The sequence below is a fragment of the Phyllobates terribilis genome, unplaced genomic scaffold, assembly GCF_046119375.1.
Source record: "Phyllobates terribilis strain yellow unplaced genomic scaffold, ASM4611937v1 Scaffold_4__5_contigs__length_816908805, whole genome shotgun sequence".
In the NCBI taxonomy this organism is placed as follows: domain Eukaryota; kingdom Metazoa; phylum Chordata; class Amphibia; order Anura; family Dendrobatidae; genus Phyllobates; species Phyllobates terribilis.
This window is the reverse complement of record NW_027362764.1, coordinates 726,097,814-726,111,378: the sequence shown is the minus strand read 5'-3', so window position 1 is coordinate 726,111,378 and position 13,565 is coordinate 726,097,814. Positions and strand designations below refer to the sequence as shown.

Below are 13,565 nucleotides of genomic sequence, written 5' to 3'. Positions count from 1 at the left end.
TGGGTGGGCAGCAGAGTCTCACCAAATCTGAAAGTCCTACAAAACATACGTGATAAGGAATTGTTTATGAAAACCAAGTATTTTTGCCAGAGTGCCATAATGGATTTAAAGGGGAATCCATTACCACGAAGTTCATTGTGTTTGCACTATTTCAACTAAAGACTCAAAACGTATGTGCCTCATTGAAATTGTAACTATGATACATGTGTGCCTCTTCATTTGCGTTAGTTTTATGAACTATCTCTTCGACATTCTCTAGGAGGAGATTGTGACCAGTTGCACAACATATGGCTATCTTTCTTAGCTCTCTTTTTTTGCATCTTAACAGGCAACCATTTTAAACACAAGATTTAGGAATTTAAATCCCCGAGTACAGCAAATATTGCACACCTGATACTCATGATACAGACGTTGTAACCACTGCGGTTTAGGATCTTTTACAACATGCATAGTCAACGTTTTAGCAAATCCAATTTACTGTAATGGATTATATAGCAAATGCCTAATTGTCGTGATTCTTGAGAAATAAAAGTATTTACCTGTCGTCTGGAGGAAATTGTGTTGTTGGAACATCTACTGGACAACTTGGAGTTGTAGACCTTGTTCTGATGAGTGGAGTCATTTTTCCAGGTCTTCGAGTTTTCCTTTGGTTCGGACGGTATGGGGTTTAGAAATAGAATTCTTGCGATAAGTCCATAAAGCACAGTTGCTAATGTCATTGGTACAGCATAAAATATACCAAAATCTATCAAGTAGATTGGAGAATAGTAACTCCGGTCGACTCTGTAGCCGCAGCTCACCACAGTAGCATCTCTGTAGACAGTGGTGTTGAGGTCAAGTAGAAAAAACCACATCATGCAGTAAAGTGAGGTAAAGACCCAAACAAACACGATGATCTTCTTCGCTCTGGAAATAGTGCATAGAAACTGAGCTTTGATAGGATGGCAGATTGCAAGGTATCTTTCAATGGTGAAAGCAGTGATAGAACAAGATGAAGCATTAATACCCAAATACTGGAGGAAAGTGATGCACAGACACCCCATATATCCATAGACCCAGGAGCCATAGACACTGTCGGTGATGTTGGGAAGTCCTGCAGCCACCAGGACCATTAGATCGGCAATGGCGAGGCTCACAAGATAACAGTTGGTAGGAGTCCTCATGTGCTTAGTCCTAAGAACTACCAGAACCACCATGATATTGCCAACAATCCCAAGTCCACAGATTACAACCACCAGAAAAATAGTGACCACTTGGTACTCCACGCTGTTCCATTCTGGGTCTTGGAATATTGAGTTATTCAGGTCAGTGAAATTTTGATTTTCCATGATCACAAGGATAGAGAAGCCTCGAGGTGCAAACGCTTTTACTTCATCTTAAAGTAATGCTTCTTCCGATAGCTTCCTATGGGGAAAAACAATCAATATCTATTATCAAAGGAATATAACAGGGAACAATGTGATCATATATCTAGCCGTGGAGAGATCAGATTCCAAATTGTACTTTTTGTATGCACAAATGTTTGCATTTTGTCCCTGTTTCAACTCATTTGCAGCACAAAATAGCTTTTTTTCCCTGTATTTTACAGTTTGCATTGTTACTTCCCCATGGGTAGTCACCATGACCATCTGAAAATGACCACCAAAGATGTCTTCATTGACAATATGTAATTTTGGTGGAAATTAAACAATGGAGGGACAGAGACGGAGCAAATATTGACATAGACCAAGCAGGGCCAGGAGTGGGGTAAGTAAATTACAGAGTGTATTTCTGAATATTGAGGAACTTTGGTGGCATTTTTATATCGGAAACCCTTTAAGCCGTGTAAAAGCGTAATATATTGTGTTATTGTTGTTTAGCTTTTTTCCCTTTCCTTTGTACTGTGAGACTTCAGCATTGATGGCCGAACGTTAGGATTTACCATCAGAGTATGAGCAATGAGGGACTGACCAACGTTTGACCAAGTTGGGACTGACTCTGGGACATCCCAATCAACAGCATGAAAGGATGAGCTGCAGTACCAGACACTGCCATCTTTTATGTATAAGAATATAGTGTTGGACATGCTGGGGTTGGGATAGGCCTTCAATTTTTAAGTCTTAGAGAACTCCTTTCAGTCTTGTTCTGAAATCCTACCAAGAAGAACCTATGAATTGTGGACACGTCCTTCCAGTATTGGCATACATTTCATCTAACACTCTAGTATCACATTGATAAGTGTGTATACACTGTGTGCAGAATTATTAGGCAAATGAGTATTTTGATCACATGATACTTTTTATACATGTTGTCCTACTCCAAGCTGCATAGGCTTGAGAGCCAACTACCAATTAAGTAAATCTGGTGATGTGCATCTCTGTAATGAGGAGGGGTGTTGACTAATGACATCAACACCCTATTTAAGGTGTGCTTAATTATTAGGCAACTTCCTTTCCTTTGGTAAAATGGGTCAGAAGAGAGATTTGACGGGCTCTGAAAAGTCCAAAATTGTGAGATGTCTTGCAGTGGGATGCAGCAGTCTTGAAATTTTCAAACTTTTGAAGCGTGATCACCGAACAATCAAGTGTTTCATGGCAAATAGCCAACAGGGTCGCAAGAAGCGTGTTGGCCAAAAAAGGCGCAAAATAACTGCCCATGAATTGAGGAAAATCAAGCGTGAAGCTGCCAAGATGCCATTCGCCACCAGTTTTGCCATATTTCAGAGCTGCAACGTTACTGGAGTATCAAAAAGCACAAGGTGTGCGATACTCAGGGACATGGCCAAGGTAAGGAAGGCTGAAAAACTACCACCTTTGAACAAGAAACATAAGATAAAACGTCAAGAATGGGCCAAGAAATATCTTAAGACTGATTTTTCAAAGGTTTTATGGACTGATGAAATGAGCGTGACTCTTGATGGGTCAGATGGATGGGCCAGAGGCTGGATCAGTAAAGGGCAGAGAGCTCCACTCCGACTCAGACGCCAGCAAGGTGGAGGTGGGGTACTGGTATGGGCTGGTATCATCAAAGATGAACTTGTGGGACCTTTTCGGGTTGAGGATGGAGTGAAGCTCAACTCCCAGACCTTCTGCCAGTTTCTGGAAGACAACTTCTTCAAGCAGTGGTACAGGAAGAAGTCGGTATCGTTCAAAAAAAACATGATTTTCATGCAGGACAATGCTCCATCACATGCATCCAACTACTCCACAGCGTGGCTGGCCAGTAAAGATCTAAAAGAAGAAAAAATAATGACATGGCCCCCTTGTTCACCTGATCTGAACCCCATAGAGAACCTGTGGTCCATCATAAAATGTGAGATCTACAGGGAGGGAAAACAGTACACCTCTTGTAACATTGTCTGGGAGGCTGTGGTGGCTGCTGCACGCAATGTTGATCGAAAACAGATCAAGCAACTGACAGAATCTATGGATGGAAGGCTGCTGAGTGTCATCATAAAGAAAGGTGGCTATATTGATCACTAATTTTTTGGGTTTTTGTTTTTGCATGTCAGAAATGTTTATTTCTAAATTTTGTGCACTGATATTGGTTTACCTGGTGAAAATAAACAAGTGAGATGGGATTATATTTGGTTTTTATTAAGTTGCATAATAATTCTGTACAGTAATAGTTACCTGCACAAACAGATATCCTCCTAAAATAGCCAAATCTAAATAAAAAACCACTCCAACTTCCAAAAATATTAAGCTTGGATATTTATGAGTCTTTTGGGTTGATTGAGAACATAGTTGTTGATCAATAATAAAAATAATCCTCTAAAATACAACTTGCCTAATAATTCTGCACACAGTGTATATCTAAACATCTATGTTTTCAGAACGTCAAAAAAAAAAAAAATACAGCAATGAGAGCGTAATTCTTAAAGGAGTTGTCTCAAAGACAAACTCAGTCTGTAAACCCTATTTTGACATATGGTCATCAAAAAATGGATACTCGGGTCAGGATTCCCTTCTATGACTCCCCTTTATATGAGTAGCTCCCTTTTGGAGGACTTCAGCTACATGGAAGGCCAATAAAGATGGCGGCCATGTAATACTACATTTCTCCTGCAGAAGACAATGCATATTATCTTAGCAGTGTCTCCTGACACCCCCATAAAACAGCAGTTTTTTTCCAGGGTGATGGGAGAATCTGGAGTTGCTGATCACTTTGGCAGCTGCCTTATGAAATGTTTTGCATTTTTGGATTTGTATTAACTGCAGAACATCCACTTCTCCATGGTCCAGTTCTACTAAACAGGACTTAAATCACCATTTTTGATTCAGTTTTTCACATATGAGGGAAGAGACTAGTTGTCCTTAAAGAGATAAACTGAGTGAGGAGTCTTATTGGCAATGCTCCTTGGGAGAAGAGTATTCAAATTAGATTTCTAGCAGAAAGAAAAAAACAAAAAAGTCAATATGAAACAGTTTAAAGGGCATATTTCAGTCAACCCTCCTAAGCTATCTATATGGGCATGCAGGTCATAGAGAGTTGAATCAAATGATACCTTGATATCTGGGATCCGATGAATGGTTCCAGAGAAATCCATGTTTTTCTTTTATGCAAGAGCTCTCTTCAGCTCATTTACATATTAAGAAAAACATGGATTTCTTGAGAACCATTCATTGGATCGCAGATTTCAAGGTATCATTTGATTCAGTTTCTTATTACCTGCATTCCTATATAGACGGCTTAGAAGGGTTAATCCTACTGACAGATGCCCTTTAATGAGCTGTCCTGGCTTGACATTTAGCCCTGGTCATTTTGCAAGGCTTGATAAGTGGTCGGACTCTGAATTATAGGGCAGGTGGCAATTTATTTCCTTCCATGATAAATCGAATTTGGATAGTTTTTCACATGTATTACTATTCTGTTTCTGCAACCATTAAAGGATTATTGCCCCCAAAATTAAGTTATTAACTATTTTTGGGATAGGGGATTAGTTGCTGATTGCTAAGGGTCTGATCACTTGGATCTGGGAATTGGGGCTCTGTAATCCCGATAACAGGGCTCAGCAGTCTCATCTTAAATGAAGTGGAAATGCTCATGCTCGACCTTCGCTCCATTCGTTATCCAGAGAAAACCAAGCTCTGTACCCGGCTATTTTTGGCAGTTCCTCTCCTTTCAAGATTGGGTTCCAAAGCCCCAATCTCAAAATCACAAGCCCCAGCTGTAAGAACTCCAGCGATCAGCAAGTTATCCCCTATCCAGAGTATAGAGGAAAGCTTTATTTTTTTCAGAATATTCCTTTAACATAGATGCAATTTAGATCTAATCTCCAATCTTCCAATAATATCTATACTTCATAAATAACATTCCTGTATATAAATTCCCAGACAGCTACAATACTTGTTTTTGCTGAATGATATATAAAGCTTTACATGCATCTACAGGGGCTGAAAAAAACGCTGCTGCTTCCAAGAATTGCGCCACACCTGTCTATAGGTTGTTTCTGGTATTGCAGCTCAGCTCCGATAGGGCAGAACTGTAATACTACACATGACCTACAGTCAGCGACACACAACCTGTTGTCAGACATGTTTTCCTAATCCTGAGAACCCCTTTAACATGTCACAGATATTACAGCATGGTAGTAAATTATGATAATATGTACATAATATGTCACACTTCTATGCCGGCTTTATGACTTCCAGTACTGCACAGACACAAATATAATGAAGTTGCTCGTCCTCATTATACTTTTACTGTAGTTTCATTATTATAACTATTGCTGCAGGCAAGGGAGCAGCACAGCAATGAGAAAACTACCACAGCACACTACAGGTTGTGGTTGTGGTTGTCCGTCTGCACACTACAGGTTGTGGTTGTGGTTGTCCGTCTGCACACTACAGGTTGTGGAGATGCACTTTGGAGGCGCACTGTTTTACATTATTTTTTTGATGTGTTGCAATTATTTATGTAGGGTGGTAACAATTTTTGCTGTAGATAGGGTGCTAGATCTGCCAACAACTCATCTGCAACATGTAGGGCAATCTGTGGATTAAAAAATTCCAATAGCAGAATTTCAGTACAAATGTCTGTACTGAAAAAATGTTCAGCCGTACCACCAGGCTGTGTAACATTAGAAGGAAACTGTCATGAAAAAGCTACTTACCTGCAAACATAGAGGTAATCTGGAGGTAAAATACCTTTTGTTCGGCTGCAGGGAGAAAATGACATTTTATTCTCCCTGCAGCTGCTCGCTTCCAGTTATCGGGGCGGAGAGAAGTCAGGGCTCCCTGCACAGTAAGCATGCTGTAATAATGGCCACCGTGAGTTGATGTCCTGCCCTGCACACATGTGCAAAGAAGGATGTCAGTCAATGTTCTGGGGAGTAATTATAACCGTGCTCACTGCAGTCACTGGTGACTGTTACAGCTCCATGCTCCACCCTGATGACTGGAAACGAGCAGCTGCTGGGAGAATATAATTAAATTTTCTCCCTGCAGTCGCACTTCAAATAAGGATTCATTCACACATCCATGCAAATCTAGTCCAAGCACGGACCGCTAATACACGGAATGGCCGCGGGTCTCCTCACCTGAGCATGACAGCTTCATGGATTTTTATGATGCTGTCACGCTTGGGTCGGAAGAGCCGCAGCTAATCCGTGCACTGCAGTTCGATCTCGGATTATTTTGCACGGACATCTACGTGAGCCCTAAGACTGATGCACATGTTTATAGCAATATTTACCAGCAGATTACCACTACAATTTTAGGAAAATACCATCTTTTTATAAAAGATTTCCTTTAATAAGAAAGAATACATCAGAGGACAATATAGGAAAAGTCCTGGAGAATGTAGATCTAAGGGGGCAGGTTTACTTTCATGCCTAATATTTAGTCCGCTGGTGGGACGGCTTGTATACTTTTTTTGATCAAAAATAGTTCACTAAGTACCCTATATTTATTATGCAACTTTGCTTTACATTTATATATAATGATGGTAGGGTATGAGATATATTTTTGTCTTTTGTAGGTTTTGCTTCTTTTTGCTAGTGTGAACATGCTCCTATTTTTTGCATGTCTACCATCTTAGACCTCAGTTCACATTGCTTGGTCTAATATTTAGACAGTTCAAACTTAGAATAAATGGGCTGAAAATGTGCCCATTTTATCTTGGTGGCTCATGCAGGATGATAAATATGGAGAATCTTTAGACACTTTTGCGTGACTTCACACCACCGCTTCGTTGACTTTGTGCTACTTTTATTTCCGCCTAAATTTTTGACTATGTTCTTGCATTATAAGCCATGCCCCTTCTCCTCCAAACCATGTCCCACTGTCTAATGCAAACTTTGGCTCCAAATGGAGCCAAATTTTTGTGCATTTTTCACCAATAATAAATTTGACCCAACGGTTTGAGTAATGTGGTACTCAGACATCAGAGCTTTAGAATCCTATGACCCCAAACTTCCTCGTTTTGGCTGACAGTCCCAACTTTTGAGAAAAAATTGGGAGGTAAATGACTCCAATGTGTTTAATACTTGATTTAAAAAAAACTAATTTCAGGAAATCTCATCCATCCTTCAACGTGAAGCTGCATGTTTCACCTATATGAGGAAAGTTACGGAGTACTATTCCTTATCTAGATACGGAGATTGATCTGTAGGGTAAGCAAAACTGACACTATGTATGGTTTTAGGAACGCGCTTAATTAGCAATTTCTGAACATCTAACTATTGGAATGGCTTTCTGCCAAGCAATGCCAATTCTTGTAGTCCTGAATCATCCATCAGAAGGACACATACTCCAGTTATGGCATTTTTATACTCCATTAAACTGCTGAGCCAGCCATAACCTGCTGACATGAATGGTGACAGCCTGTGTCAGCACCCTATACAGACATCACAGACAGCCCGAAACTGTGCTAGTATCTACTGACAGCTCCTACACGGCTTGTGTGAGGGAAGGATATTTGTAGCAGAGCTGATTCTGTCATTTAGCAGCGCCCATAATATCTCAGGAGGACTGGATAGGCATGTGGTGGTGGTGGTGCAAGCCAGAAGATACCAGAGCTTACAAAAGTGATCCACCGCTGCAGGTTTACCTTTAGCTTTATGTAAAACCACAGAAAACCCTATATATCACAAGCGGTTGTATCAATGGCAAACTCAACTCTGCTGCATTAACAACCTCAGCTAAGTTGCAACTCTGTGAATATTAGTTGCGCAATTGCCTAATACTGGAATAAAATCGATCCAAAATCAGAAAGTCCTAAAATATGCACACAATAAACTGTGTAGCACATGTATATGGTCTGAATGTTAATGCAATATACAGTTTTGAGACACAAAGGTATAAAAAAGAACAAAATATTAGGTCTATGATTTCGAATGTTACATGGGATCTATAAGGCTTGGTTCCCACGATGAGTTTTTGGTGCGTATTTTTGGAAAAATGCAAGTAACTTATTTTACTTAATGGGTGCAGAAATGCTTCAGAAAATATGCAACATCAAAAAGTCATTGAAAAGCTCATCATGGGAACATAGCCTAATAATGGATATCATATTAGGTCTATTATGATCAACATCAATATTCTTTAATGTCAGATATTATTTGGAATGACTATTATATTTGGTCTATAATGGTTGATATCTCGTAGGTCTATAATTTTGGATATTATGTGAACTTTATTTTTCCAATATTATATATATATATATATATATATATATATATATATATATATATATTTATATATACACTAGGTCTATGATGATGAATGTTACATGTATAATACCAAACATTATAATATACTGGCTATTATTTAATTATTTATTTTTGTCTTATAATTTATACTTAATGCAGAGGTTCAGCTCCAATTCTTGCCTATTCTTACTAATAACAGATGTATAATCCAACTAAAGTCCCATAAATCATCATTTCCTATGTAAATCTCTCACTTAAAAGCAGTGATAATCAACAAGATCTCAACTAGTGATCAGCAACAGTTACAAATGACCTTCTACCTCTTCCCACCCCTCTTTTCTTATTTTCTTTCTTTTCCTTTTAGGATAAATGTTTTACATATACAAGTTCCTTCGTGTGTATTGTACCATTCCCTTTATAAAAATTTGAATAAAAATGATTGAACAATAAATGACCTCCTACCTGTCCATGTCCAGGAATCCAAGGAGAAGAGTCAACTTCTTGAGATGTTCCTCAAGAGCTGAAGGTAGTATGATTCCTCTTTGTCCTGGAGACAAAATTACTTTCCAACTTTTTTCTTCTTGAATGAATGGTGTGGTGTCAAAGATACAAATAGGAGATAAGTAACAATTCAATGCTGTTTTTATGATGTCTTACAAGTTCCTCTGGAGCAGAAAAGATGAGGAGTGACCCCTCGGCTCCCAGCAGAACAGCAGCAGCACTTGTAGCAGATGTGTGATATAAGGTGGCTTTCTGGCAGATCTTAAGAAGCGGTGTAATTCATTTGATCACTACAGAGGCCAAAGGAATCAAACCCCATTGGCACACGTCTGACAGTGATGAGGAATAGCTCCCTCCTCACCAGCCCCTTCCCCTCCACATTCAGCATTCACCAGTGAAATGCAAGTATAATATAGGCAGCAAGAAGCGAGAACATCACAAATCACATCTAAGAAACCGCCTTGATTAATGCCAGGCTGCCTCTACAAAAAAAAATCTGTTTCTGAGACTGAAAGAGAGATTTAGTAGAAAGCCTTGTATTCTGTAAATTCAGTATTTAGTATATCGACTGGTGGCGAGCAAATCCTTCAATATATATAATAAGATATATAATAGTAATGCAGTAAGAAGCTTATGCAAATAATTAGAGTAGCAAGTCAGCAAAAAACACAAAAAACCCTAAAATATTAGTACAATAAGAAGCTAATAATAAATAAATACAAATAATTATAATAATAATACTGAAAAACACCCATAATAAAACATAAAATTATAGTACAATAGGAAATAGTGTGAGGCTGCGGCAGGCTCTGGGCTTTCACAAAATGTCATAGAATCATAGAATGGTAGAGTTGGAAGGGTCCTCCAGGGTCATCATGTCCATCCCCCTGCTCAGTGCAGGATTCACTAAACCATCTCAGACAGATGTCTATCCAGCCTCTGTTTGAAGACTTCCATTGAAGGAGAACTCAACACCTCTGGCGGCACTCAATGTTCCACTCATTGATCACCCTCACTCTCAAAAAGTTTTTTCTAATATTTAATCTGTATCTTTTCCCTTTCAGTTTCATTCTATTGCTTCTCGTGTTTCCGTGTGCAAATGAGAATAAGAATGATCGCTCTACAGCTTCTTTTTTGCAAGCTAAACATTGTCAGGTCATTTAACCGTTCCTCGTAGAACATAGTTTTCTATCTGATCACCATCCTGGTAGCTCTCCTCTGAACTTGCTCCATTTTTTCAATGTCTTTTTTAAACTGTGGTGCCCAGAACTGGACACTATTCCAGATGAAGTCTGACCAAGGAGGAGTAGAGGGGGATAATTACTTCACATGATCTATGTCAGGGACGTCCAAGAGACGACACCGGAGAGATCACACAATATCTCACCGTTGCCGTCACTCTGTCAATTATTCACACGACTGAGCAGGGATTTGTGAGCACACGATCCCGACTACTCACTACTTAGCTATCGGCAAGCTGGCAGAAAGCGTATGGTGCACACCTCCGGATTCCAACGCGTGGAATATGTGTACACGCCCCATACGGTTACTGCCAGCTTCATGATAGCCTAATTAATATTATTCTCTGCCACCACCAGCCGAGTTTGAACTATAGTACAGGCCTGGCCAGACGCCTGCTTTCTGGTAACGTATATGGCTTTGGGGGAAAGATTACAGAGCAAAAGAAACAGAGCTATTAAATTTTATATTTAATCCAAAAGGGAGGCAGTGTTTAGGAAAAATATACAAAGATTTTACAAATGGACATTTACAGTACAGAATATAGAGTTACATAAAATAAATAGGATTACAGAAGAAACTTACTATAGAGTTTGCAGAGACAAATCAGTATAGCTGGAGAAGGGGTCCCCGATTTGATTTGAGCGTTATCAATCGCGACCCGTTGCTTATAGTATCTATACCCCCCCAGCATTGAATTTGGATCAATCTGCAGTTGGCTCTTTTATGTTGAAGGGGGAGACCGGCCCATCATGTGGGCTCGGGCTCAACTCTTCATGTTTTTATTAAAATATCTAACTTCCGCAATAACTTATCCCTGGTTGCTCGCAGAAGCTTCCAAGCGACGCCATATTTTCCGTTATGAATTTACCTTTCTTTAGAGACAACGCATAGCGTAGCTGCGATCCGTTATTCTGGTACTTTTGCATTACTGCTCCTTGGAGGGGCTCACAGCTATGGAAAAATAAGCATATGGTTCCTTGGCTGACCCTGCCACTAAAAATATGGGTACCATTATTATCAGAATTATGGAACTTGAGCTATTCCATATTTCGTATCGGTTCCGGATGTCCTGGGAACATGTGGCTGGGAATTGTTCTGATTATTTGCGAGGGTGTTTGAAGCCTGACAAGCTATTTCCTCTTTCCTTCAATCTCTGCCCCTCTGCTGGAGGTGTCTATTTCGCAGGTCTGTGTTTAATTCTCCCCTGTCTTTGCCAGGTAGAAAGACCCTCGCATTTTAATTAGGTTATAGCTTTACATGTCACTTCTGCTGTAGGTGATAATTTGCAGAGAGATTGTCAGCTCTCCTCTTGTGACAAATGGTGGATAAGGGAGGGGTGAAGTGGGGTTTGCGAGAAATGGTTCATACTTTCTTAATATCTCCCTGACATCTCCCCCTCTTTGAGGTGGCATAGGGGCTGATTTACAGATTATCCCTTAAGCCCACCTCCTGACCCACCCTTCCTGCTGATCCAAAAAGCCGTGGGCCCAACTCACCCACCACTCTGACTGACTGGGGACCCGGCTTTCCGATCACCCTGACCGGTTTGGGATACACTTTCCCCACACCTCTGACAGGCTATGGGTACCTTCCTCCCATACTCCTGACAGACAGGTGGACACACCTTTCTTTTACCTTGCCTGGTGGTGGGGCACATATTGTTACCTTGGGAGCCGTGCTCACTAGGGGGAACTACCACTGACCATGTCACCATATGAAGTGACACTGGTCACCTGCACGGGACGACCTGCTTCCTGGTGCCCGTGCCTGCTCCCCTCGCCCATAGCGCTTATGCTGGCTCGTTATAGGGGATCTTCAGCAGCATCACCCCGTGGGGTGAGGTGGCTGAGTTCCCCTTTACCACAACACACATTTTTATTATGCATTAAATCGACATTGACAGTGGCATTACATGACATATCAGATCTGGGAGGGTTGTCAGGAATGTATCGGGCAACCAACTGTCCCAGATCAGTCCCCAATAGCACATTAGTGGGGAGATTCTCCGACACCCCCACTTCCCGCAACTCCCTCCCCGCACCCCAGTCCAGGAAAACTCGGGCCATCGGTATGGGACGGCAAACACCCCCAAACCCGGTGACAGTCCGGGTCTTCCCAGGAATAATAATAATAATAATTTTTATTTATATAGCGCCAACATATTCCGCAGCACTTTACAATTAAGCGGGGACATGTACAGACAATAAATTCAATACCAATTAAGACAGTTTAAACAGGTAAATTAGGAGTGAGGTCCCTGCTCGCAAGCTTACATTCTACAATGAGTTCCTCTGGTAACACAAACTCAGGGCGGATGAGGGTACATTCTGCGCCAGTGTCCTTAAGGCCAACAGTAACAGTGTTGCCCACGGTAACCGGTTGTAAGTTCTCCCGGGCCCGGCCAACCACCCCACCCACAAAAAGAATGGCTGCAATAGGCCCTGAGGCCTCAGGTGTGGAGGTCATCTTCTGCCTCTCCAGGCAGACAAGTCTGATGTGATCCGTTTGGTCACAAGTATAACACTTACGGGAGTCAAAGGCAGGCCAGGTGCTGGAGGATGGGGCAGAACACACTGAGGGCCGGCTGGCAGGAACACTGGGGGTGGTTATAGGCTTACTCCCTTTCCAGTTGGTGGCGGCAGACTTCTGTACCTCTGGTGTGCGGTTGGCCTCATAGGCAACCGCGATATGGGCTGCTTTGGCGGCTTCCTTTGGCTCCCGGTCCAGCACAAACTGTCGCACTTCTCCTGGGCAAAGTCAAAGAAACTGGTCCTTTACCATCATATCCTTCAGGTCCTTGGATCCACTGCTCAAAGTTGGTTTGAGCCCATCCTGTTAGAACCCTCCTGTTTGCTTCTTCCACCTTGTGTTTTGCGGTCACGTGACCATCTGCCTATATATTCCAGCTCTGCTCTTTTGGCTGTGCTGGACTTCAGTGTTATTTGACTGTTTTGCTAGCCAGGTGCTTCTGTGCCTTTCTCTGTCAGTTCGCTTGGTCCTTCTGGGACCTCTAGTACCTTTTTGTCTGTTTGTCTTTTTGTGTTCTGCAACAACTTCTCTGTTTAGGAGGTGTCCCATTTTTGTTCCATTCCTTAGTTCTTTTAGGGACCCCTCCCCTTTATGCTATAGCTCTTTGTTCAGACTAGCCGAGGACTAAGGTGGGTCTGTTCGCTAGGAACAGGCAGCCCGC

At 41.3% G+C, this 13,565-nt stretch overlaps 1 protein-coding gene across 1 annotated transcript in view; it reads right to left on the bottom strand.

Moving 5' to 3' along the window:
- The window catches only part of TRHR (thyrotropin releasing hormone receptor), an 83,128-nt gene extending 73,573 nt beyond the window's left edge, over positions 1-9,555 (bottom strand). The window contains exons 1-2 of the mRNA XM_073679772.1: positions 9,095-9,555; positions 540-1,404 (exon numbers count right to left, since the gene is read on the bottom strand). Coding sequence (XP_073535873.1) covers positions 540-1,328 — 789 coding nt within the window. The 5' untranslated portion in view covers positions 1,329-1,404; positions 9,095-9,555. The remainder of the gene's footprint in view (positions 1-539; positions 1,405-9,094) is intronic.
- Between the last annotated feature and the right edge of the window lie 4,010 nt (positions 9,556-13,565).